Here is a 26,986-nt window from a genome sequence, read left to right on the forward strand (position 1 = left end):
TTTTATTCCTGCACTTCTCTGTTTTGATCCCACGCAGCAAAGCAGGCAGTTGGTGCGTGAGCAATTCAACCCTTTCCTCCACCTTCCTTCGGAGGGGTCACAGCACGTGGCACAAACGTGACCTCATGTCTGCCATGGTAAATGGGCACAACCAAGTCTCTTCCCTTTGCAGGGTGAGCGAGGGCAGGGGAGGTGCCACGACTACCCAAAGTCACAGCAGGTCAGGATTTGAACTGGAAACTGAATCCACATGGATTTTATTTATGTGTCCCCGAAGCACAAACCTTGTCTGTGCGTGTGCAACTTCTGCGTTTAAATATTTAATTCTAAACCCTGGCTCAGAATTGTTCAAGACTTGAAGTTACGACGAACAAATGTGACCCAGAAAGATGCTCTGCAGTGACATGGGGCTCCTGGGGGAGGCCAGACCTGGGTCTGTCAAACTCCTGGAGATGCCCCCAAAAGCTGCTGCAGACAGGAAGCAGGGCAGGGAGGCACCAGTCTCTGCAGGAAGCAAAAGTGCCAAATAATCAAGGAACGAGGGTTGTTGGGAATATTTGTGGATGCTGGTGGGGACATGGGACAGAACAACCAGCTGTGGGGTTCAGGGTTGTGCTTTCCCCTTGCAGAAGTTCATCCTGCCCAGCACTGTCCCAGGCAGTGGGATGAAGGTGCACATCACCCAGGATGGAAATGAGCTTTCCAGTACATGTCACCAGTAGTAAGACCTCTAAATTAGAAATGAATGGAACATTTTTTTGCCTAAATCCTCCGTGTTGTTTTAAAAATCCCAAGTGCTGCTTTAGCCTTGAGTGGTTCTTATTTACCTGCCTGGTTCTAGCTCTGGAAACACTCACAGGACAGGCTTTGTCTTAAGCAGTGCAGGCCCTAGTAGGAATGGTATTATGAGCCTCCTGTGTAAAGGTATGGAAACAATTTTAGGATTAGGGACCAGCTGAGTTTCTATTTCAAATAAAAATCCGATGAGAAAAATGTTTCTTTTTGCTCTTTCCAGTCTCTGCTCTTTCCAGTCTCCTGGGGAAGACTGAAATATCATCTTTCCCTCCACGGGTTAAAGACATTTAGTGGATTTGGGGAATTCCTTCCTAACACCAGCCTGGATAAAAATAATAGTGTGATAAAAATAATAACCCAATGCCATAACCCTGACACGCTCCACGTGGCATCTACAGGATCCTCCAAGATTTTCCATGGAAATTATTTCCTACAAGAAACTAAACCCTTCAAACAGCTTGTGTCTAGATTAATGTTTTCAGGGTGATGTTTCTATTTCTCTTTAAAAAGTTGCTGTATGCCTAAAAATGGAAGTTTTCTGAGTGAAGCTGGAAGCAGTGTCACGTGGAGGTGTTGAGGTGTGGATGCTGCTCCATCTTTGGCCTCCTCGAGAGGTGACCGTAACTGGTGATGATGGCACTCCTTGTGTCCCACGTCTTTCCAAAGGGAGCAAAACACCCATCAGGCTTCTCTGTTGCAAAGCCTTGGTGCTGCTGAGGAGCTGGTATTGCTCTGGTGAGAGTCTCCTCTCCTGGAAACCTGACGGCTGAGCAAGGAAAAACCGTGAATGCTGGGAAATGCAGCATGCTGGGTGTATTCAGGTAACCCAAAGTGCACGTGGTGCTGGTCTGGCCCTGCTGCCTGTGGCTGCTCCGGGCAGTGGCCACAGGAGTGGCACAGTCCTTGCACAGCGAAACACAGGGGAGGAACCAGTTCAGCCTTTGGGCTTTCATCTGCCAGCGAGTCAACACCCTGATTTTTCGGAGAAACAGGATGTACGAGCCCTCCCACTGACATGGTAATTAAGAGGGAGCTTTCCACAGAAATGCGAGTGCCAGGAGCTGCTCCTGAACTGATTTGTGTGCAGGATGAGCGGAGATGACCCAGTGATTCCCAGCTCCCTGCCAGGAGCCTGGCTCCCCACGGTTTGTCTCCTTTTGAACCGAGCAACCCGTCCAAAAGGGCCAAGTTGCATTGGAATGGCAGGTACTGCTTTGAAAGACTTGTTTGTGCAGGTAATCCAGAGAAAGCCCTGCTTCCTAAGCACAGGAAAAATGGGATGCATCCTTTACTCCTGTCCCCAGCCCTTTCCAGCATCTCCCACTCCAGGTTTGCCCCAGGACAGGTTTGATGCTCCCTCCTGCCGCTTCCCTCTGCTCCTCACCCCGCTCCCAGTCACAGCGATCTCACAAAAGTTCCTTCCACCAAAACAGCTCTAATTCCTGAGCCACCCGTGCGTGTTCGGGCCGGGCAGGGAAAGGCAGCGCCGGCAGCTCCGGGATGGGAACCCCCGAACTCTGGGATGGGAATCCTCGAGGTCTGCGATGGGAACACTTGAGCTCTGGGATGGGAATCCTCGAGGTCTGGGATGGGAACCCCCGAGCTCTCGCCGGCCGTGGATGCGAGGAGGGGCTGTGCCCGCTCCCGGCAGGCTGAACGCACCACGTGTGGTCCCCGGGAAGCTCAGGCAGGGAGGAACCACAGGAAAGGCTTTGGAAAAGGCCGGGCGAGGCCATCACGTTGCTCGAGTCTCCATCCCAACCTCCCCCGCTGCAGCAGGGCTGGAGCTCCTGGTCCCGCAGCCCCCGAGCTGCGACCCCCGAAACCCACCCGGCCCCAGCGAGCCCGTGAGACCCTCAGAGGGGCAGCAAATGGCCCCTCTCCCGGTGCTGCACCTCCTGCCTCCCCACCCGGCCCAGAGAAGGTGCCGGGCAAAGGGCCGAGAGCCCCAAACCCCTGGGGGTGATGTCTGAGGTGGGGAAGAGCAGCGGCTGCGGCGGGCGGGCCGGGGCAGGAGGGGCCGCGCGGGGCCGCTCGGGCGGGACCCCGCGTGTGCGTGACCGTGCGGGGAGCGAGGCGGGAGCGCTCCCGGGGTGCTGCGAGCGAGCGGGGCCGGGCTAGGGACCCTTCTGCCCGCCCGTGTCCCCGTCCCTGTGCCCGGGGCCGCGCGGGGCGGGGGCGGCTCTGCCCGTGTGTGTGTGAGGGGATGGGGGGGGCGGGCGCGCTCCCGCCGCCCCGCGCCGCAGCGCCGTGCGCGCGCCCCCGCCCCGCCCCGCCCGTGCTGCAGCGGGGGGCGGAGCCCGCGCCCCGACGGACGCGGCGGGCGCCCAATGAGCGCGGCGCTGCGGGGGTGACGGCGGCCAACGGGAGGCGAGAGGGGGCGGGGCGAGGCGCGGGAGGGGCGGGCCCCGCGGCGCGGCGTGCGGAGGTTGCTATGGCTGTGGCCGCAGAGCGGCCGCGCCGCGGACCAATGGGAGCGAGCAGAGGGGCTGACGGGCGGGCCCGCGGGCCAATGGGCGCGCGGCGCGCGGCGCGGGGGGCGGGCCCGGCGCGCAGGGGCGGCGGTGCCGGCGCGGCGCTAAAGGAGCGCGGCGGGCGCGGGGCGGAGCGGGCGCGGCGGAGCCGGCGGGAGGGCGGGCGGGCGGCGGCCGGCGCTGCACAGGTGAGGCGGCGGGGCCGACCGGGGGCTCCGCGGCGCTGGGAACCGGCGAGTCGGGGTGGGGGGGAGAGCGCTCGGAGGGGCCCGCCCGCGGCGGGGGTGTGGCGGGGGCGGCGGGCCCGCCACACAAAGACCCCCTTGTGGGGCCGCCCGCCCGGCCGGCGCTGCCGCCGAGGGGAGGGGGCGGTTCGCGGCCATTTTCTGCTTTCTCCGCCGCGGGCGCGGGGCGGGGGGCGCGGGGATGCGGCCGCGCAGGGCCCCGCCGGGCCGAGCCCGCCGCCGCCTCTTTGTCCTTCGGGCCCGGCGAGGCTCCTCGGGCCGGCCCTGCCCTGGGGGCGCCCCGGCCCCGATGTGCCTCCCTTTCCCCCCCGCTTTGTGTCGGGTTTTTTTTTTGGGTGTTTTTCCCCCTTATTCGCACGTCGGCTGCGGGGAGTGCTGGATTCCTGCATGAGAAATGCGCTCATTTGTGTGTTTCATTTGAATGCCATTGTTAGCGGAGCAGCCCTGGGCAGGGTGAGCTGGGGCTCGCTCGGCTCCTGCGGAGGGGATTTTGGGATGGGCTTGGGGGGTTTGGGATCCCGGGGGCGAGAATGACCCTGGGGCCGCCTGTGATCCCCCGATGTTTTAGGTCTGTCCCTCAGGGACTGGGATAAAGCCAGTTACCCCGTTCATACGTGACGGGTGCCTGCAGTTATGTATGAGCACATTCATCTCACTCCTCAGCCTTTAATTCCGCCGGGGGAACGGTAATGATTGATTTGGTCGTGTGAGCTTTATTTGACCTTCAGGTTTCGCTGCCTCTCGGTGTGTAAAAAGCTAGTCTGAGCCTACCTTGGCTGCCTTTGGCTGTGTCACACCTGGCCGGGAGCGCTCGGGACCCGACACGGAGGTGCTTTGGCACACCAGGGTGGCACCGGCGTTCCAGGGCTTTGTTGGAACTTGGGCTGTGCTCTGGCACAGTCGCCTTTCTCTTTTGGGGTTGGAGGCTCAGCTGTTAAATCTATGGGCTCCTTGAGCCAGGTGTAGCCTTCCTCGACTAATATCTTTATTTCCACGGTGGAGGAGTCCAGCTATGGCTTAACATGTCCCCTCAACGTTATTCCTTCTTTCTTCGTGGTAATTTTCTCTCAGAGGCTCTTCTGAAATACTTTTAATGTTGAGTCATCGCATCTTGATTTGAATTAAGCCGTCTGTGGTAACCGGGCTGCTCCTCGCACCTCGGAAGGGTTGGGTGACTTCACGTCGAAGTTGGACAATGTAACAAATCTCTCTGCCGTAGATGGAGACACAATTACCCTCTTTAATTACATGCCCTTCCAAGGAGGATTGGGTTGCAGAACTCCCATCAGGGCGCGTGCCACAGTAGGAAAAGGTGACAAATGCCATGTGGGAAACCTCCCTGGCTTTCTTCCCAAGCTGACCTTTAGGTTACCTGCTGGAAAAGGCTGATGTAACATTCTTCAGCAGAAGAGATGTCGTGTGTGTGTGTGTGTGTGTGACAAACCAAGATATTTACCGTGTTACCAACCAAGATGTTTAATAGCCTAAGTCTGAGGGTTCAGGCTTGACCTTTCTGCTCCTCAAGGAGTTCCAGGTGAACCCTCCAGCTCTGAGAATCCTGGTTGTGACAGCAGAGCCCAGGGAAGGGGCAGGACCCTCTCTTGGATAGAGGCAGGTAAAATGAGTGTGCAGGGGCTCTTGTCAGTCAGCAGTTTTTCTTTCCCCTTCAAATTACCCTGGAGCTGTTGGAAAATCCAGCATCAGCCCTTGCAGTGTGTTGAGCCTCAAGGTAAACTTGAGATCTGGAGACATTTTTTTTGGAATATGGTGATGTCAGCGCTCAGGACTGAGAACAGGAGCAGGCTGTGGAAATGCAGAGTCTCGTGTTTTTCAGGATGAATATGATCAAGGTTTAGCTGCCCTAATGTCTTGCAGAAGCTCCAAGTGTCCCAAGTTCTTGTCTGTAGTTGAGAATCCACATTTTAAACCACATTCTGGTTTCTGCAGCCAGCCACCCACTGAGCAGATTTATGGCTTTGTATCTGTCTCTGTGTTTTTTTTTTTTTTCACTGTTCCGTTGCAGCTGTTAAAATTTTTACTGACAAAATTCTGCTCAATTTGCTCTTCTTCCTTATCTCAGCCCAGGGCACAGGGGTGTGATTTTCCTGCTTGCAGCTCTGGCACGTGCTGGTGCACAGTTAGAACCAGTTCATGGCTTTCCTGCACTGGGTTTGGGTGATACTTGACAGGTCATTTAAGTTTTGTCTGGCAGTTGGTTTATGCTGTGTGAACAGGGGCTTCTCCAGACTCTGGGAGAGATAATTGATGTTGCTTTTTCCAGGGAAGGTGCAGATATTGGTGATGGATCATTTGACTGCTGTGCATGGTTTGTAACGTGCTCTTTGCTTTTCCCTCTCCCATCACAGGGTAACTGAGAGAGGACACCTTCGCTTCCCACCATGGCACAGAGGTTGGGACAGGAGGATCCAGAGAGGTACCTCTTTGTGGACAGGGCTGTGATCTACAACCCTGCCACCCAGGCCGACTGGACTGCCAAAAAGTTGGTGTGGATCCCCTCGGAGCGCCATGGCTTCGAGGCAGCCAGCATCAAGGAGGAGAAGGGGGATGAGGTGTTGGTGGAACTGGCAGAGAATGGGAAGAAGGCACTAGTCAATAAAGATGACGTTCAGAAGATGAATCCTCCCAAGTTCTCCAAAGTGGAAGACATGGCAGAATTAACCTGTTTAAATGAAGCCTCTGTATTGCACAATTTAAAGGATCGCTATTACTCTGGGCTCATCTATGTAAGTACTAATTAGTAGAGTCATTCTGGGTGCTAATTCAGCTGAACTGTCCTGGTTCCCATCCCTTTACTGGGTGAGACAGAGGGGATGGGTCATACCTGTGATTTGACAGCCTAAATACTTGTGTCCCTGCCATTTACATTAGTCCAGAGCCTTTTCCCATGCTGTGTACGGGTCAAGAACTCTGTCATAAAACAAGTGATATAATTCTGTGAGTGTCTTCTAACAACAGGATGTGAAATGGCAGCTCCAGGGGCTCTGCTTGTGCTGCTCCTTGGAGCACTTGTCTCACGTGCTGAGCTGAGCCAGTGAGCAGTGGCAAGTTTGTGTGAGCTGAGGGAGATGGCAAACCCTCACTTTGCTGAGCTGCTGTGTTCAGTTGCTCCTGTGAATGAGCACATGTCGTGTTTTAACTTGCTGCATGTTAAAAGTGGCAGTAAGAGGCCCTGCTGTTACTTAAAAGCCGAAGTTGGAGAGTGCCGGGCGTGCAAAATGTCTTTCTGGAACTGAATATCAACACAGTGGCCAGGAAAGAATGTGTTGGAGTGCTTAAAATAAACCAATAAGATAAAGCTTTTTTTTTTTTTCCCAGTGGTTTTGAAGCACTAGCTGAACATCTGGCTTATCACCATCCTGCCCTAGAGTTGGGAATCAGAGCACTGTTGGTGCTGTCTGACCCTGCTCCTCCCTTGGACACCATCCCAGGTCTTTCCTGTGCAGTTCAGAGCAGCTCCTGGTCTCTTGGCAAACTGATGGCACAGTGATTTGTTGGGTCAGGGAGTCATGAAAATCTACAAGGAGACTTTCTCTCCTAAAAGAAACTGGAACATCTGCTTAAGTGCGTGGTTCACTTTAAAAACACTTGTCCTGAAGCTTAAATCCATTTTACTTAGTCCTGCTAGTTGGCTCATTTTTCCCCTCCATCAAGGTATTAATGGAGGCATCATTTAATTTTTTGCTTGGTACTGTTTGGACTTACTAAAAATTATATGGAACTTCAAAATCCTTGGTTTTATATTTGTTCTTCTTTGTCAGCTTCCTCTGTGGGTTTTTGGTTTTTGCCCTTCCAAGGCCTTACACCAAGGTGTTTACAGCAAGGCTCAGTGAAAAATACTTCTGGAATGATTCCTGCATTAGGAAACTAATTGGATAATGAGTAGGGACTAGATTGAAAACTAAAAGTAAACAAGGTTGATAGGTCAAAAGTTTTCAGTCTATGTATCAATGCTAATGATGGCTGTTATGAAGTTCATTACAACTGTTATAGCCCTATTTCATTGTGAAGGTTACAAGCTGAGGGCCTTAAATGTCACAGCAAGCTCTAGTCCAAGGGCTGAACAGAGTAAACACAGCCAGAAATGCCTCTGGGGGGTGTGAGAACCTGTCACTGGACACACACAGGGGATCCAGGACTGTCTTCCTCTGGGGGGCTGACAAACCTCCCTTTGTGAAGGGCTGGCTGATCATATATGTGGAGTTTGTGGTACTCTGCAGGTGATTTACCTTTTTTCTCTTCCCCCAGCACTTCCCAAAAGGTGCTCCCTGCTTTCATTCTTTCCCTGTTGAGGCAGACTCTGAAACTTGGTTCCTTGGCCTTGTGATGCTGCTGCCACAGAGGAGGATTAGTGCATCTGACCTCCCTGCCCCCAGGCTGGAGGGAGTTGGTTGGGATTGAGGAGCTCATGGATTTGTTGGCCTTTATTGGAAGCCTGAATTCCAGGGACATTGCTGGGGATGCTGCTGTTACCAAGTTCAGGGCAGCTGGAATAATGGCTCTTGTCTGAAATTAAAGCTCAGTTTCTTTTTTGGAGGTGGAGGAAGAGCAATGTGGTGAGAGGTGTTGGAGTAAAGGCTGAGTGCTGCACAGATCCACAGGCCATGGACAAACTTCCTCAAGAACTCCAGCTGGTGGGGTTTTTAGTGCAGTTGTGTCAGGGATCCCTAAACTCCAGGAATGTGGCACTGCCATTGCTGCAGCAGCTGGCACAGCCCAGAGCCATTGCCTGCAATTCCTGCTGCTGTTTGCCTGGTGTAAGGAAAAGAGCCAAAGTTAACTGAGCTGAAGTCAGTTCTGGTGGTTTGGCCGTGACACGAGCTGGTTAAAGGTGTGGTTTGATTTCCACACAGTACTCCCATAAAAACCAAACTGAAATCTCACATTTTGGTGTTGGTCTCGGGCAGTTGAAGTGGAGGGTGGTGAACCTGATTTAAATTTGCCAAAAGGCGGAATGCAGTGTTGCCTTTCTGGGAAGTGGCAGGTGAAAGAATGTCAACTGAAGTAGACACAGGTTTCCTTTCAATCCCTAGAAAGGAAACAACCAGTTGAGGGAATTGGCCAGTGGGCCCAGTCATCTGTCTGTAATCTGCTGCTCCAGGGTGACTCTGCTGGAGGAACAGGGAGGCTGACTAAAGCTGGCTGGTGACCTGGGCAGGGATGCTCATTCCACCACCAAGTTTCATGTGACATCCAAGTAGGGATGGCCAGGAGCTTCTGGAACTTCTACCATCTCCCACGTCTGCCAAGTGACCTGATCTGGGGCTCTGAGTCTCGTTACTGTGCTGGGGGAGATGAACACAAATGGAGAACGTGGAGGATCAGTGGCTTGTAAAAACATATCAGTGCCTGGTCCTGTCTTTCTGTGCTCTGTTCATGACAGCACAGGAGATGTAAAGGCAGCAGGACTCGTGTAAGAACTGCTGGGAAGGATGGTTGTGTGTAAACTGTAGTGATCCCAGTTTTGCTTTGGAGGTGAAATAATTTCTTGCTCCACTTTTAACATCACCTGTTCTGTTGCTTGCCATGAGGTTTGAGTGTAACAAGAATATGTTAAAAACATTCTTTCCTAGAGAAGCTGCAAATCCTTTTGAATATATATATTCTCTCCCTATATATATTTTAACCCCCGAGAATGGGTAAATCTGTTGTTATGACTTTGTCCACTTGGACCTTTCTCCTTAACCTGTCAGTGAATCTGAGTCCTTGAGATCTCTGCTCATGTTTGAGGCTTGGTTTTCATCCAGCACAAAGTGCTGGTTCTGTGAAGGTGCAGCCACCTACAGCATGTATTTTATTTGTTTTCTCATTACTTTTACCTTGGCTTGGAGTTCTCACTCTTCCTTGTGTTTCATAGCTGAACTTTCCCAAATCTTGAGCTTTTCTAGGGGTATGAGCATTTCTTATGCATCATTTGAGTCACTGATGCTCTGAATTGGTCTCATATCTTGCTGGAGTGGCAGCTCCTTGTGTATTTTGGTTACTGTAAATGCCTGTGAACTGTTGATTCTTCAACCTCATGTAAAACTGGACTTTTCTGCCTACCCTGCTTTGGAGCGGCCAACATTAATTTTAAGGCCATATCCTTCAGCTGTAGGTCGGGAACTGGGGGTAGTTCACTGGAAGGGCACTCAGGAGGAATTCCCAAAGGGTTTAGGAGGTCCTTTGAAGATTTGGAATAAACATGATTTTGCTCAGACTGGTTTGGTGGTGGTTGTTGAATATGCCATGATGAGCTGAGTTCCAGATGCCTTTCTGGGGTGTTGCTTTAAGAGAGCGGTCTGGTCCTAGTCAGAGGTTTTGGGTCACCGAGGGCTGTAGCCTGAGTGAGGAAACATCTCTGTTTTTACAAGATCTGCGTGTAAAATGCCACTGTGGAGGCTTCTGGGTAGATCTGGATTTCTACTTAAGTCAGCAAAACATGATTTCATGGGTGGGGAATAATCTTTGACTCAGACAATGAACTGGGGAAACAAAATCCCCTGGAAGGAGTGGATGTCAAGAGTCCCTCAGCCTTGGAGGCTGCTGAGTTTTCAAGACCCCACTTGACTTGCTGCTTTGTCACAGGCTGTGGTCAGACAAGATTGCTGCTCCAATAATTCTCCCTGTCAGTGCTTCAGGAGCTTTGGGGGTTTTCATGAAGCAGCTTCCAAGCTCTTCCTGGTCCAGTGTGGCTTTGGAGTGCAGGGGCTGGGATTTGCAGCCTGCTGTGCTGGGAGCTGTGGAGGTTCAGAGCAGTTCTGCTCTGGCTCACAGGTTTGGGGCAGGCTGTGGGGAGCCCAGGGACTTTGGCTGGCTGAGCCAAAACTGCCTCCCTCCTTCAGCTGCAGTCCTGGGAAAAGGGAGACGCTTCCTGTGGGTCTCTGGTGTTGGTGGGAAGGGTTGGGAAGTGGCACAGGAGATAAGAAGGAGGATTTAGTCTGAAAATAGAGTACCAGGAGGACAGATGCTGCACTTGGCAATGTACAGGGGAGAGATACTTGGGGCCTTTGGAGAGCTGCAGATAAAGTCTGAGAGCTGTAAAGCAGTTTTTGGTGTAGGAAGAGGTGTTTTCTCCATCTTGATACCTTTGCACTTCAATATTAACAATGTATTTATTGGCTTCAGTCTGTTCAGAAAAGCAAAGCTCATGTACAGGCATGTCAGTTATGTTCAAAATGAAGTTTTTACTCAAAGTTTACTACCTAATTTGACTCATGGCTGATCTGAAGGAAGGAATGGTGTCAATAATTTTTAAAAATATGTTTAAGTAGTTTTTTACCATTTTGTTTGTGTGGGACTGTCTGGTTTGTGTGCAACTTGAGAGTCCTCTTCTTTCACTTCAGAGCAAGATGGTTCTCTTTTCTTTTTGAATGTAATTTTGACACAGACTATTCCTCTTCTAGAGCTGCAGAAAGCAAAGTTGTTCTTAGTCACTCTGATATTTCAGTGCTTTGTTAGAGGCACCATTCTGAATTTTGAATTTCTAAGCCATGAAACATGAGACTGGTTTGGGTTGGAAGGGACCTTAAATTAAAGCTCATCTCTTTTGAACCCCCTGCTGTGGTCAGGGACAACTTCCACCAGTCCAGGTGGCTCAGAGGCCCCATCCAACCTGGCTATTAAGAAAGTCCATGAAAAGCAGGGTTTTTTGTTTGTTTGTTTGTTTGTTTTGTTTTTTTTAATCAAAATACAAGTAGTGGATCAGGAATGTAAATACCTCATTTCTTCTTAAATGGAAAGCAGCTTGTTCTTGGTACTGCAGACCCTGGCTGGAATTGGAATGAATAAGCTAATGACTGTTAATACTGCTAAGTCAGGGCTGGGTGACACTTTTCCCAGCAATTCAAAGCTCTGGTTTTGGTCATCAGCTCTTTTGATGGCAAGAAAGACCCTTCCATTCCAGTTTTAAAGCATATTTTAAATTGAAAAACCATAAACTTACAGATATCTTGTTAACGGAAGTATTCTGGCAAACCCAAATGGATGCTCTGGCACACACTGGCAGGGTGGGTCCTGTGCAGGTTTGACACCAAGTACTGATTTTCCAGAGAAATCTTGACATCCAAATTGCAGATGGCTGTATTTTAATGGGCTGCCTGGTGAGTGCAGGTGAATGTCTGAAAAGTTCTGGAATACACAGGATTTTGCCCACTCAGTGGGTCTTATAAATGTTTGAGTTTGATCTTTGAAAGAGGATCTGGGAGGATCTGAAGTCTTTGTTGTGCAGTCAGAAGTTCCCACTCCTGTGGCCACTGCAGCAGGATGGGATGAAGGAATTGCTCACTCAAATGTGGGGTGTAATGAAACCACAGTAAAAATTAAGATATTCAGAATCCAGTGGGCTTTATAAAAAGTTATTTAAAAGAATGTTACTGTTGTCACATCTGTCCTAGGCCCAGCTTTCCTGGAGGAAGTCCACAGTTGATGCTGTGGCTTTCTGATACCCCCATAAATCACTGGAACTGCTCCTTAACTGCTTCCTGACCTCATTCAGTCAGGAGGATTAAAACGAGCGGGATTTCTCCACCGCTTGAGTTGTGTTCACCTGTGTCAGGCTCCAGGTGGCCCCTGGCACGTGTGAGCGGTGTGGGGTGTTGGGGAGCCCCTGACCTGAGTCTGGATGCTCAGGTGGACAGTGTGAGGTGGGGACGTGGACCTGAGATGTGTGTGCTGTAGGGGAAGCCGAGTTAGAGCTGAGTGGTTTTGCTGTTCCTTGAGGAAGGATAAAAAGCTGGTGAAGCCCCTTGAGGAAAGGGTTACATCCAGCTCCACACTCCAATGAACTGTGCATTATCTTCCCTGCCTACTCCTCCACATTTATTTTTTTAGAGACACATTGGGAAAAGGGCTTTGAAGCTGTTTCTGTGAGGCTGAGAGCTCCTGGAACCCTCCTGCTGGTTCCTGCTCTCCTCGCAGATGACTGCTGGGTTTTCTTTCCACCAGCGAAGAGGAAAACGTGCTCACTATAGTGCAAGTAAAAAATACTCCAGCAGGTATTTTTCTGATAATTGCAAGTGTTACCTCTGTAATTGGCCTGCAGTCCTTTTCTTTCATTTTTTTTAATGTACTTTCCATTTTACTGGAGCAGAAGAGGGAAAGAATGAGAAATATGCCCCAGTCCCCAGTTCCAGAGCCTGCTGTGGGTGGGAGCTCTGGTAACACTGCACTTGAGGGGCTGTCTATAAGCTGTTCCTTCTCTTAAGCTGCTGCCTCCTGTGAGGCCAGGGTGTAACCTAGAACAATCTGTGGCATTATATAAGCTTCTGTGTTCTAATTGCTTTAATTTTCCTGCTGGTCCAGTTGGGAATGTTTCACGTTACGGAGTGTCAAAGATTGGTATTGAAAGAAAACTTCAAGAAATAAGAGTTTGTTGCTTGATTTCATCTTTTCCTTACCACAAAGCAGTCACTGGGATCTAATACCCAGCATGTGGCAGAAGAAATGCTGGGCTTCACACTGGAGGTGTTGCTTTGACACAAGAGCTTGTTTTCATATTGACTCCTGATTTTTGGAAGACTCATAAATGTGATTAAGTTGAGGGAGCTCTTTGCAGGGTTTCAGTTTGTTAGGAGTGTCTGAGGGACTGAAGGGAAATCAGTCAATTCCCTCCTTGCCCTGAGGCAAGCAGAGCTATGAAAAAGTGCATGTTCTTGTCAAATATTCAGTTTCTGTAAAAACAGGTAGCTTAACATCCTGAGAAGGAGCAACAGTTTGGGTTCTGGCCTCCTGCTGAAGCGCTCAGTGGAATGCTCTGTGCTGTGTGCCTGCACCAGAACTCATGGCAGCCTGTGCAAAGCTGTCTGTAGAGCAGTCAAGCTCCAACATGCAGCTGTACAGGAGCCCTGTGGAAGGATATTAATACTCCTCTGGCCCTGGTGCAACCTCAGATCATGTTCTAGCTCTGAGCAGTTGCTGTGGCCGAGGCCGTTCTGTCTGAGTGGCTGTGACCCTGAGCCTGTCTGGGAGAGCTCACTGGGCAGGGTAGAACCTGCACTGCTGATCCAGTGTGGGGTTTTCTCCCTCCAAACACATCTCCTGGCAGCTGTCAGTGTGGCAGTGCAGCACTGGTGAGCCTCTGTTCAGCTCCAGCTGTGGAGAATATCCACAGACAAGTCATCCCCAGCGTGGGCTGAGCTTTGTCATGAATAGCTGATGTCTGTGTTGTGCTCCTTCCCTTTCTCACTCTCTTCCTCAGTTTTCCTGAGTAACAGTGGCTCTTGTTCCCCAGCCTCTCTGACCTGAGGTTCCACAGGGGATTCCTTACCCTGGATTCCAACTTTGTGGGTACTGTTGTTTGTTGTGGTTGGTTTTTTCTGTTTTAATCCAGCAGTTTGGGCTTGTACAGAGATGTCTGGGTTATTTTCTAGGTTCTTATCTTGGCTGTGCCCTGGCCAGGGAGACTGGGGGTGGTGTTTGGGGGCTGCCCCTGCCCTGAGGGCCAGCTGGGTTGGAGCTGGGCAGGGGCAGAGAACATGTCCCACCCCAGGGCACAACCTCACCTTCCTCCTCCCTGAGACTCAAGAGCTGCCTGCCCTTCTTTAAGGCTTGAATTTAAGATTGGATAACTTTAGGGAGAAAAGGTTCTTCGTGGGAAAACCATGTCCAGCTCAGAGAACTCAGGAGGTCCTGCAGTGTGGAATGGGAGTCTGTAACCTCAGGAAGGGAAACCAGGCAAGAAAATGCTACGGTGAGGCAATTTATCAATCTGCAGAATGTGCTCTACTCCAGTAGTTACGGGATACTGCTTAAAACACGTATTGCTTGCTAGGCTGGAAACTGCTGGTTTCTATTTCAGGTAATAATAAGAGATGTGGAGATGTTTACTTACTTCAGCTTAATTATTGATGTGGTGATAGAGTAAATCTGTCACTTTTTATATCTGAAGAACTGGAGATAAATGTTGAGCCTGCGTGCTCAGGTGATGCAAACTGATTGCTGCAAATTCCAAAACTTTACCTGCATCTTTCTAATGTGGTGCTTTAAAGGCCTTTTGATGTTGTGGCAGAATAAACCAAGCTAACAGTCCTAACAGCATGTTCCTGGATGCAGGAACTGCAGAGCTGAGCTGTTAATCCAAGGAATCATCCCAGGTTCCCTTAGCACCTCCATCTGTGTCTGCACAGGGAAGGTGTGGTGTGGTTTGAAGGGAAGACAGGCCATGAAAGCCCACAGTCTGGATTTAGAGCCTGAGCTCCCACCTGCTTTCACCTGGGAATCACACACTCTGCTTGCCAGTTGTTCATTTAATCCACTCTCAGACTGTGGGAATAAAATGGAGTTTTCAAACAGACCAGGCCAGGAACCTGAACTCTGCAGTCTGGGACAGCTCACCAAAACCCATATTACTCAGTGATAAACTACTGGATAAAGGCTGGGAGCATCTGGAAACCTTCACACTCCACACTTAGTGTCCTGAAGGACAGCTCGTGTAGCAAACCTCTCCTTTACTGGAGCCTTGCCTGGAGTTTGCATTCACAGACCCACAGGGATCCTGGAGTTCAGCTCTGAAGTGAACAGCCCAGGAGAGGATCAAACCCACACCCCTGGTGTTTTAGCATCCCTCTCTGAGCAGCTGAGCTCATCTCAGGTTATTCCAGCATGTGCTGTTGCTGTTGGTTGATCCTGCCTGCATTCCTGGCTAAAGCAGGAATGTGTTTCAAGCAACCAGCTTGTTCCCAGCTGACCCCATGAGCTCAAGGTGAATCAGCATTTTACTTGCCTGTCAATTCTTAATATCCATGTCAGCTGAAAAACAAATGAAGCCTGGTTCTTCATCCAGACTGGGTGGTTACTGGAGCTTGTGAGTTCTGATCCCAGCTCTGATTCCCATCAGACAGTTCCATCAGAGTCCATGTGCTGCTGGAGAGTATTCATCAAATAGGGTGTCCATTTATTTAAGCACGTGTGCAAGTTGTGATAATTCTTCCTTATGACTGCTCACCAAGAAGCTTTTTGAGGGGTGTAAAACAATCTCAGCCTACTTTTCATGTGTTCAGTTTGCATGCAAAAAGCCTTTGCCTCCAATCTGCTGTCTTGGGTACGGTGATGTACTGTGAGACTTGCAGTTATAAAATAGCTCCATAAGATTTTTGTGCCATTTACCTCCCTCCCAGTTAAATTTGGCTCAATAAAACCTTCTCTTCTGTGTTTCTGTGCCTACCAAGCCATGAACACAGCCCACCAATATGTTCAGACCTTGCTTTCTGCAATAGATGACGGTCAGGAAATGTGGGAGCTGTGTGAGGAAAGCTCAGTTCCATCTTCCTTTGAATAAATTAGGGCTGTGCAGTGTGGTGGTGGTTTGGAGAAAGTGTGATTTTTTTTTTTTTTTAACTCTGCAGGGAGAATGAACTGGGTAGCAGCTGTGAAAGGAATCAAGGTGTTGGAGTTCAGGGTGCTGTGTGTGAAGACCTGTGTCATGGCACAGGCTGAATGGTCTGGTATAAAAGCCCCTCCTTTAGGTTTAGTTTCAAATAATGAACCCCAACACTGGTGAAATGGAGAATTTTGTGCTTCATAAGGTCTAATTTGGCCCTGTTCAATATAGAGCCTCTTAAATTAACCTTTTTTATTTGCCCAGGACATTTGCTGGTCTCTAGATTGGCAGAGTTATGTTGGAATGGTTGGGGCTTTGCTTGTTCTGGTCATTCCGGATTCACAGGTCCATCCAATTCCTGCTTCAGGAGAGAGTCTGGAAAGGCTCCCAGGTTAGGGATCATCCATAGGGGTCTGAAGGATTGTTAAGTTTATTTTTACAAATTATTAATTCTTTTTGTAGCTGAGTATTAGCATTTACTTTATATCTGTACTGGGGAAATAAAATATGCCAAAGTAAGTGGGGGGAAGAGAGAAGGATCATCTTCAAGCAGCTGTTCTAGCCTAACACTTAAGGTTTGTTTTTTTTTTAAATTACTTATCAGATGAGTTTATTTGTGTTGGGGGAAGGGCAGTGATTTTAGGTATAAAACAACAGCTTTCTGTTGGGAACATAAAATGCCAAAACAGGTGGTAAAAGTTTTGGATGAATTTGCAGAGCAACAGAGGCTTTTGAAAGAGTGACTGCAATATAGCTGGTTTATTCAACACCACCCTTGCAGATTAACCAGCCACTGGTTTGGGAGTTCCTGTCCTTGGTAAGATGAGGAACAGGTAAGTTGGAAGTTTTTGAAGTTGAGTGGGTGAAAACCAGAGCAGGGCTCAGGAGTGCTGTGGGATGGGAGCCCAGAATCATCCCAGAGGTGTCTGCTGGATTCTGCACATGTTGGTGCCACTCCACTGGTCAGGGGCTGTGTGGGGACAGGTCTGAAGTGGAGTCTGGGTGTGGGGATTCCTTTGTCTGGACAGATCTCCCCCAATAACTGTGTGGCTGCGCTGCAGGAGCACGGTGGAGGTGCTGCTCAGTGATCCTGAGCTGGGCTCAGTGGACTTGTGCCTTTTTCCTGGTTGTCCTTATTTGAAGGCTGGACTGCAAACCAGGCTTGTGGTGGTTCTTGATGCCTCTGTGTCACCAGCAGTGATGACAGATGTGTGTGGGTGACCTCAGCTGAGCACAGGGAGGTTGGCTGGCCAGGGATGGAGGTCCAGTGCTCATCAGTTAATTGGCTCCTTGGCTGGTTGTACCACGCTGTTAAAATAACTGTCCTGCCTTCTCTCTCCCTTTCAATATCACCAGTGACCATGAATAAGTTGGGGCAGGGAACTGATTATTACCAACCCTTTCTTTTTGAAATTTGTCTGCAGTTGTATCCAGCTTGCTCAGTTACTACAGAGGTGCTGATGGTGGCAAGAGGGACATGGGTAGGACCGTGGAAAGGAACTGCTCACTTGCCAACAGCCCCTATGTTGAGTTAATGACTGATAAGTTGCTCCTTATGCTTGGATCAGTTGACCTGATAACATCTGTTTCCTTTCTCTTGGGGAAATAAATACCTTATTTAGATGGTAAGGCCCTGCAGTGCTTGTCATCCAGCAGATCTGCCCAAAGCACAGGGAGTATTTTCCTGTAAGGACATAAAATGTCCCTATGTCAGGACATCTGGCATAAACCCAAGTTCTTTTTCTTTGCTGATGGTGCTCCTGGCTCAGCTCAGAGATCACCTTATGTTTGTCTTTCCAGAATCCTTTGTAGGTGCAGAAAGAAGAGGGCACCTTTTCCTTCAACTAAAATCTTTTACTCTTAAAAAAATAAATAAAATAGGCAGATCAGAACTTTCAGCTACTGTGATGATACAAATGTAGCAGAAATACTGTTTAAAATTGACTAATATTATAAAAATCATGAGTTATCTGCTCATTCTGGGTTCTCAAGAGATGTTAATGATTTCTGCTTCATTCCTTCTCTCAACCTGCAAAGGTAAGAAGTGTGGTTTTCCTGACATTTAGAGAGATACCTCCTATTTCTGTCAAACCCGGTCTGTCTTGCCCACGTTCCTGAGCTGGGAGTTGCACTGGCCAGAAAGAACACGCTGCCAAAGCACGTGATGAGATAACGGTGAATGGAGAGATTTTGCTTTCTTTAGAGCCCTCGGTTTTGGTGGCTGCTGAAAAGGCAGAGCCATCCAGATGCCTTGGATTAGGGAAACACCCCGGGTGAGCTCTGGTGTGTGCGGGGTGTCTGTCTGGGAGCTCAGCCTTTGATCCCGAGCCAGCCCCTGCTGGTCTGTCCCTCCCACATAACCGAGTGTCGTGGCTGCCTCTGTGAGTTCTTCTGCCGTGGATGTTTCTGTGAGAGCTGCCTTATAACTAACTCGTGTGGAGCAGAGCTGGAGCCACTCTGGAGGAGGCTCTTATGCTTGGATCACAGGGAAGTGTGGCCCTGTGGGCATCTCTTCAGTGTGGACTCAATTCTGGAGCACCTGAGGCATGTTCTGATTCAAAAAGTGCCTCAGTGAGAGTCAATGGAATCAGCAGTGTACAACCTGTGCTGTCCTGGATATTCTGGGAGTGCTGGTACCTTTGTGGAGTGTCAGCTCTGAAGGCAGGGTGTGAAATGTCTGCAGTGCCAGCTGCCAGGCTGTCCATCAGCTGGGCTGGGATGGGGAGGGAATGACTCCCCCCCCCCCCCCGCCGTGGGATTGAGAAGGGCTGATGAGCAGGAAGGATGTACAGATATGAGAAAATAACAGCAGGAACAGTGGTGGTTTGAAATAGGCTTTTCAGATTATTTACTAGAGCAATGGAGATTATCAATTCCTTCAAACATGAAAATACCCTGGAATGCACGTTTTACTGAAGGAGTTGAACATCAAAAGGTGTCCATAAACCCTGAAACTTGGCAAACGGGAGGGAGATTTAAATGTCTGTGGGAAAGAGATCAGATGCTCCTCCTCAAATTTACCTACGCTTATTATCTTTAAATTACTTTTTATGCAGGTAATTAAAGAGCTTTTTAAGAGAACTAGAAACCAATAATTTGAATATAGCATGCACTTTGAGTTGCTCTACAAAAAGGACCTCAATTTTGTTTTCAGATAAATATTACAGAACCTGCTAAAAAATCTTTTTGTTCTTTATGACTCTATTTCAATACTGTTTACTAACAGAAACGTTTTGTTTTGTTTTGTTTTTTTTTTTTCCCCCAGACCTATTCAGGGCTGTTCTGTGTAGTTATAAACCCTTACAAGAACCTCCCGATTTATTCGGAAAACATTATTGAGATGTACAGAGGGAAGAAGCGCCACGAGATGCCACCGCACATCTACGCGATCTCCGAGTCTGCCTACAGGTGCATGCTGCAAGGTAAGGGCCAGCTAATGGGTGCTTAACACTTAATTGGCAACTCTTTGACGATCCTACAACCCTTATCCAGCTACACAGTAATTTTTAACACAATCAGGATATTTTTTTAGTGCCTAAAGGGACGGGGAGAGAAGTGTCTCTGTGTGACTGGGGCACGGCAACAAAGTGACGCTGACTTCGCTCCGGAAGCTGTAGCTGAAATGCTTTGTTCTTAAAAAAAAGAGGGGTTAAGGTTCATGTCAAAAGATGTGAGTGCACTGGCTTGGGGTGAAGGAAGAGTGAAGAAGTGTGATTGAAAAGGGAGAGCTATAGAAGTGCTGTTTTGGCAGCTGACGATCTGAAGTGACAATGGAACAACGGTGTGTTTGAGTTCAAACAGAGGTCGAGGAAATGCTTAACCTTGAAGGAGATTTTTTTTTTCTCCGAACTGGTATATGTCATGTCTATAGTTAAATAGAGAGTGAGTTAATAGAGAACTCATGCTTCAAATTTTGGCTTTAATTTTGTGCTGGACAAACATGAAAACTGAATCTGACGTGATCTAAATCTGTTGAAACAAACACCTGTTGAACTTGCAAGGTTGCACTTCTGACACAGTGTTTTGGAAACACAGCTCATACTATCCAGCATTGATTCATTTTAGGGGCCTGCTTACAGATGTGGGAACACCAGCATGTTGTATGTAGAAAAGTGTGTGCAGAGAGGCAGGTCTGTTTTCTGCTGTAGGTGTAGGTGGACTGGAAGGAAGGTAAGAGCTGTTTGACCTAGTTCACACAAACTGAGAAAAAGCTGTTTCTGCTACCAGGTTAAGCAGCCATTTAAATGTTCATCTTCTTTTTTAAAGGCAGTTTATGTCTTTAAATAATTCACCTAAGTCTTTCTTTCTTCAGTTGTGGCTTTGTCTCTGGGGCTGCTTAATAATAAACTCCAGGTTGCCGAGTGCTCTTTCACCCCAGGAGAGCTGGGCCATCCTAGTGGGGTGATGCAGGGTCAGGCAGCAAATTGGGGCCACCAAGAGCTGTCCTGCTTCCCAGTGGATATGTGGGGCTCTGTTTGCATGTGTATGTGTGAAAGAAAAACTCCAACATCTTGACAAGAACAGCTCTAACAGCTCAGGTCAGAGGACCCCTATTAACAACTCCACGTGGAAGAATAGAGCAAACCTTCAGATTATTTTACTGTAGCAGTCTCAAGTGGTCTGTGGATAAGGGCCTCCCTCTCTGGAAGCACAGTATCTCTTGAAATTATCTCAAGAATGTTTGAGAAGTTCTTGAGACCAATGTCCTCTAAAAAAGTAAGTCAATGTCAGGAGTTACCACACTGCAGGTGCTCTCTATATTTGCTCACATACTGCTGGTACTGATTTGTGTCTCTGGGGATCTTGCTACATGGGCAGATGTTGCTATTTTTGGAAAATGGAATTAAAAAAAAAATTGTCATAGTGGTATATGTTTGGTTACAGTCCTCTTTTCTTTCCATACTCATGCATGGAGGTTTATACTTTGTATCAAATCTTTGTGCTTGCTTTCTTCTTGATTCTTGATAGTCTGAATTCATTTGAAAGAATGAAGGCGTAGACTGAAATAAGAATAGATGAAACCCATGCAGTGAGATTCTTTCATTAGGAAATAACTTGTTTAAGCTTAACTAAATCTGTGTTTCTAGTGCCCTTCACCTGTATGGAGCTACTCCCTGTTTATTTTAGGGAATGTTTGCAGGAGCCACTGGAATTCCCACTGATGATTTGTCTCCACAGTTGCATTGCAAGGATAAGTTCAAACTCTGGAACAGGCGTAAATGGGTCATAGTGAGGGTGACTGGTGAGTGTTTGTATCAGGTGGGATGAGTGGAGAGCCCTGACCCTGCTCCAGGCAGGTTCCTCTGTGCTTCCAGAGCCTCTGGATGGGCCCTGATGCAGAGAGAGACACTTGGGCACCTCAGGGAGCTGAACTGAAATCTCCATATAAATAGAACTTGCAATTACAACAACTGAGGTTTTCTGGTCATTAGAGCACCAGAGAATGCTCGTCTTAACAGCAGCAGGTTTTTTAAATATATGGAAGAATTTTTTTCAGGGAGCATCTTGAATGTATGAAATGCCTTTGATAGGCTCAGCTTTGATGTGATTTGTGACCTGGTCAGTAGTATCTGTGACAGGGTAAGAATTTTGTTGCCCATAAACTGCCAAACAGTGCATATTTCTGTGTGTTGGTAGATGGCACTTTTTGAAATACATTCTTGCTCCTGTAAAAACAAATGCAGTGTCTTTCGTTGCAAATCACCACTGGGAACAGTCCCATGAAAGCTCCTCTGAGATGCTGGTTCCTAATTTTTCCTGAAGTAATTATGGCTTTAAATATTTACTCTTAAGCACATCACATTATTCCACTGATTTTCTGATCAGCAATGGCAACCCAAGGTCAGCTGCTGATGGTAAGCAGAGATGGGTTTTCCCTGCCAGCCAAGTAACTAACACAATGTACAAAATGACTTTAATCTTCTAATTGTGCCTTATGTTTTACCAGGCATTCAGTCCCTAATGAAACAGGTGTATCAGAAACTTTTGGCTGGTAGAAATAGGTCTCTATACCAAGAAGTAGCTGATTAATCAAAAGGCTTCAGATTGAGTCATCAGAGATCTCTGCAATCATTTATTTGCAGCGCAGTCCTCGATCAAAATGCTTTTGCTGATAAGTTACTAACACGTATTTATAAAGCTGTTCCACAGCTCTTATCTGTGTTTGTAGCTGCTTTGGGAGATAGAGATGGGATGGTAAAGAGAGGAATGGGGGAGATGAGTTTTTCCAGTGTTATTGCAAGTCATGTGTTGCTGTTACATTATATTCATAGGCTGCTTTTGATATGGATGACTTGTGTTTCCAGTACTGGACATCTGAAGTTTAATTATTAGGATTCAAACCTGAAGTTGAAACCATAGGAATGCAATTCCTTTGGATAATATGACCTTACTCTTATAGAAATATTTTGGCCACTAATTTAGATTAATGAAAGTGGTTGGCTGGATTTTCCTGGCTTGTTCAGTGGTGTTTTCTTCAGGATAATCATGTTTACTTTCCTTGCAGCTAATCACAAACTACTCATTTTCTGGGTGTTTGTGAGCTTTGTTTACAGTGATTAACAGGATACCTGGACCAGAGCTGTGACTCAGAGCAACCAGATTCCTTAAAAGACGATTTTTCTGTGCAGGGAATCGGGCACAGTGAGTAAAGTTTCACTCAGTGTCTTGATGATTTCATGCATTGAATTCAGAGCACTGATGGTCACAGCTCAGCTTCCAGTTTCTGCTAACAAATAACATAATATTTGTGTTTAAACAAGAAAATGGAGATTTCTGTTTAGATTATGAAAGAAAGGGTTTTTTATGTGAGCAGAAACAACTGATCTCAATAGTTATTCCTTGTCTTAAACATTGCTGGAAACACTCCATGTTCTGAAACACTCTTTTCTGTAAGACTTGTATTAAAAGCTGGGTTCAACGTGGTCTTATTTAAAACAAGCACGACTTAGGCTGCATTCTAGTTATACCAGTCAGGATTTCTCTCCAGGAAAAGAGTCATTACCCAGTGCCTTGACCGCACAGATAATAACCTGCAGTTCAGCTTTACAGGCTGGATTTCCCCTCTCTTCCCCCGTGTAATTATTTTTCAAAGGGCTGTGGTGGGAGGGTGTGACTTCACAGGTGGTTTAGTGGATTTCTCCTGTGCTTTCCCTTCATTTCCCTAAGGAGATGTTGGAGCAGTGAGTACCCATATCCCAGAGGCTCCAGGGGGGATGGATTGCTTGGCCCCAGGCAGGGATCAAGCCCAGCAGTGGGGAGGGCTGGCCCTGGCTCCACAGAACATTGCTAGGCTGAGTTTCTCACAGCTCCTGGACAGTTGACATGGTCATAAGGAATTGGTGTCCTAATCCCTTGACCTTAATTCTGTTTGGTAATACAATTTGCAAGACTTGCTGGTGTTCTTCAGTCCTGCAAAAAATGATTGTCGGTAAGAATTTGCCGTGGATTGGGATTTTCTTAAAGGAAAGGAATTCTGTAGGGCTGATAGCTCAGCTGTGACTGTATTTTACCAGCAAGGGAGACTTGATTGTGCAAAAGCAGCACTAATAAATGTTTGTCTCCCTTTACCATACTTCACTTTCACTTTTCCCTCTTCCCCTCCAGCTTCCCCACTGTATTTCTGGAGGAAGTGTGGCTTTGTTTCATGATGCCTCTTTATTCATTGATATGAAAGTGCTTTGGAAGAAATATTGAGGGAAAACTTGTTGGCTTTTTGCTACTAGAGACCAACTTGCCTGCCAATATGACTCTTGTATAATTATGCTTAGTCTCTCCTTTTTATCCTGTTTCCCTGAGGACATCTTGATGAGCACCAAATTAGCACTGATATTTTGGGACTGCCTTTAATCCTGTTGCAGAGAAGGTTTATCGGAAACAGCGTAAGGCACTTGGTGTTGGAGGAGCCAGAACTGCCTACAGGTGCAATACTTCCCTCTCAAACACATCATATTGATCTATATTTGTAGTTAATCTTGATTTAAGCCCTCCCTTGGGGGTATGTCCACCCCCCCAGGTATGGACAATAAGAACCGAAACTAAAACATGACAACTCTTTTCTTTAAAGGCCTCTTAAATCTTCAAATGGAAGAGGAAAAAATTGCTCTGAATCTAAAAAGCCTGGGAGTGATGGCTGACATTCTCTGTGTGAGGAGTATGTGCAACCTGATCTATATGCCATTAATATTCTTGGTATTTTCATTACATCTTGGCTTACCAAAAGGGGTCCCCAAGGCCTTTTAGCTGGTTGCAAAGTGCAGGAGAACCATCTCAGCAGAACTGGCTGCTTGGGAAATGTCATGGGAAGGCTTTGTAGGTCTCTTTATTGTTGCACTCCGACTTCTGGGTTTTCACTTTGTCCAGTCAGGCTGTGTGGAATATAAATACTGAGGTAGCAGTAACATTAACACCAGGAATGGCTTCTGTACAACAGCACTGTAACATGTAGTGACTGGGTGGAGGGAATAGGGTTCTTGAAGTAAGAAACCAAGTAGAAAAAACCTGAAACACTCCCCTGCCTCATTATTTTTGAATTTGAAATAAAATGAGAAACACCTCTATCAGCTGAACTTGTTTTGCAATATTCCATCTCCTTCCCCTTGCTCTTCTGTTCTGTCTCTTGACATTAAACCTGGGTGCTCCAGAGGCTGAGTTATTGTCATGATTTAAGTGACTGCACCTTGCTTGGCCATCTGTGAATGGCATCAGTGGAAGTTCTTAGTGGACAGACTCAATAGAACTTAATTTCTAGAACTAGGTTATGGTACTCTATAATTTCTTTTTTTTTTTTTTTTTTTTAATTGTTGGAAAAGCTTAATGCTTTGTCAGTACCTGACAACAGATACTGACCTTTGTCCTTCTCTGGGTCAAAATGTGACTGGATCCCTGTTTGTTGGGCTTCAGCCTCAGGGCTGGGCACTTAATTAGGCATGATGATGATATTTACAGTGAGCAACTCTCTCCTTAAGGCTCAGAAGTGTTACTTGAAGTGGCTGACATAATTTGTTTTTTTGTCTAACTTCAGTAACTTTCTTGTATTTAAAAATGAGGCAGGAGTGACAGTTACATAAAGAATCCTTAGTTTTTTGAGTGCCTTGGCTGTTTTCTCCCCACTTGTGAAGTGCAGCTCTGAACGGAGGAGCCAGTTCCATGGGGGTTTTTTTGGTTGATATTTTGGGCAACCGGGGATGACTTTAATTTTAAAACTTGCTATGCAAGCTGGCCTCATAATTGAATTGTGACTGTGCCTACAGACAGGAATTCAAGCCTAAGTGCATCCAACTTGGGAAATCATTCATGAGATGAATCATTTCGTGCGATTACTCAGCCCAGCACCTGCTTCTGCACCAAAGCTTTAGTTGAAATTAAACTCCTTTTATTTCTAGGTAGTTGTGAAATGGATAATTTGCTTCTGCTTGGCTTAAGCCTTCAGATGTCATGCACAGGCAATAATGCCTCGATGGAACAAAAATTAAATGTGTTCTAATCCTGACAGCACGTTGGCCTGTGACAGACACTGGTGTCTGCATTCCTCTGGGGTGCTGAAATAAGGGTAGCTGTGCCATAACTGCTGCTGCCAGCAATTGCAGGAGCTCCTTTTTCCTCCCCCTTCCCCTTGACTTGCGTGTCTTTGTTCTACTCTGGGAAGGAAGCGACAAGCAACAGAGTGATGTTCATCCCTTAGCAGGTGGAGAGAACTGGGGAGAGGCTTTGACCCCGGGATCACATCACCAACACAATGCCAATTTATATCCCAGGATGTCTCCAGCTTCCTTTCTTTTGTCCTGACTTGATGCTCTCAGGTATTTGACTGCTTGGGGACTCCTGGCAGACTTTGTGTGCCTTCCCCAGCTGTTCAGCGTTGCAAGGTGTTCATCTTGAGTACTGTTTCATAGCTCGTGGTGAATAAAAGCTCGTGGTCTTTCTCATTACTCTGAGGCATGAAAATTATTCTTGTTCTGGGGCTTTTTCAGAGTGATGGTAAAGCTAAAGTGTTCATGGTATTGGAGCTGTTACTGCTTGAGTAGGAGCAGTAGGGATGAACCAGATCTGTGGAGATCTAAATGCAACCATCAGCCATGGTTGTAAATGTATAACAAGATAGTACAACATATTACATTCTTTCTGTTTTTGTAATATATAGACTGACAATACACCCCAAGCACAGCTGCCTCCAGCCCTGGAGAACAGCACAGGAGGGGCATGGAGCTGCTGGAGTGAGTCCAGAGGAGGAACCAAGATGATCAGAGGGATGGAGAGAGCTGTGATTGTTCAACCTGGAGAAGAGAAGGCTCCAGGGAGACCTTAGAGCCCCTTCCAGTGCCTAAAGGGACTCCAAGAGAGCTGGAGAGGGATTTGGGACAAGGGCCTGGAGTGGCAGGACACAGGGAATGGCTTCCTGCTGCCAGAGGACAGGGTTAGATGGGCTAGTGGAAGGTGTCCCTTGGCAGGGGGTGGAATCTCTGAGGCCTTTTCCAACCCAAGCCATTCTATGATTTTATCTTTATCTGCACTTTGTACAGCCCTGCCCTGCTTTGGGTGCAGAGGAAATGGGACAGGACACATTGGAAAAACAACCAAAATGAATCAAACTCAGTAAGGAAATGATAATTCAGGTCAGATGTAACTGAGGTCTAAATCTGAAGTGGCACAGGGAGAGAGGGTGATCTTCCCCCACCCCATCTCTTCCTATGCAGGAACAAAGAGTCATTACTTGAGATTTGCAAATGACATGTTCAAAACAACAAAAAGAAGCAATTTTTGTAATAGCATTGCTGAAGTGTGCTAGTCTGTGCCTCAGGATACAGTGGGGGCTGAAAACCTGTGTGAGGAATACACGAATACACGAATTCTGAGGTTAATGGATTGGGAAATTGCAGGGGAATCTGATGGCTGACATGCAAGTCTTGTGGGGATCATCCTTACTTGCTATTTTTGGCCCTTGCTGTTGGGGTGAGATCCTGATTCCCATTCTATGTGGTTTGTCTTGCCCTGTGAGTAACTTTGTTTGTAACCTGTGCATAAAAGAGAAGTGGGTTAAATGGTCATGGCCGGTGTGTTCCTAACACTGCAGGGTTGGGGGTGGGATTGGTTCCTGTGCCCCTCCCTGTGCATGAGGGGACAGGTAAGAGTGCAGGAATCTGCTGCAATTGGCTTTT

At 47.6% G+C, this 26,986-nt stretch overlaps 1 protein-coding gene across 4 annotated transcripts in view; it reads left to right on the plus strand.

Moving 5' to 3' along the window:
* Positions 1 to 3,439: 3,439 nt before the first annotated feature.
* Positions 3,440 to 26,986, plus strand: part of MYH10 (myosin heavy chain 10) — a 98,465-nt gene continuing 74,918 nt past the window's right edge. For all 4 annotated transcript variants that reach the window (XM_050319516.1, XM_050319518.1, XM_050319517.1 and 1 more), the window contains exons 1-3: positions 3,440 to 3,457; positions 5,881 to 6,258; positions 19,096 to 19,252. In XM_050319516.1, the coding sequence (XP_050175473.1) occupies positions 5,914 to 6,258; positions 19,096 to 19,252 (502 nt within the window). In that variant the 5' untranslated portion in view covers positions 3,440 to 3,457; positions 5,881 to 5,913. The remainder of the gene's footprint in view (positions 3,458 to 5,880; positions 6,259 to 19,095; positions 19,253 to 26,986) is intronic.

The sequence above is a fragment of the Myiozetetes cayanensis genome, unplaced genomic scaffold (assembly GCF_022539395.1).
Source record: "Myiozetetes cayanensis isolate MyiCay16 unplaced genomic scaffold, myiCay2020 scf22, whole genome shotgun sequence".
NCBI classification, from domain to species: Eukaryota; Metazoa; Chordata; class Aves; order Passeriformes; family Tyrannidae; genus Myiozetetes; species Myiozetetes cayanensis.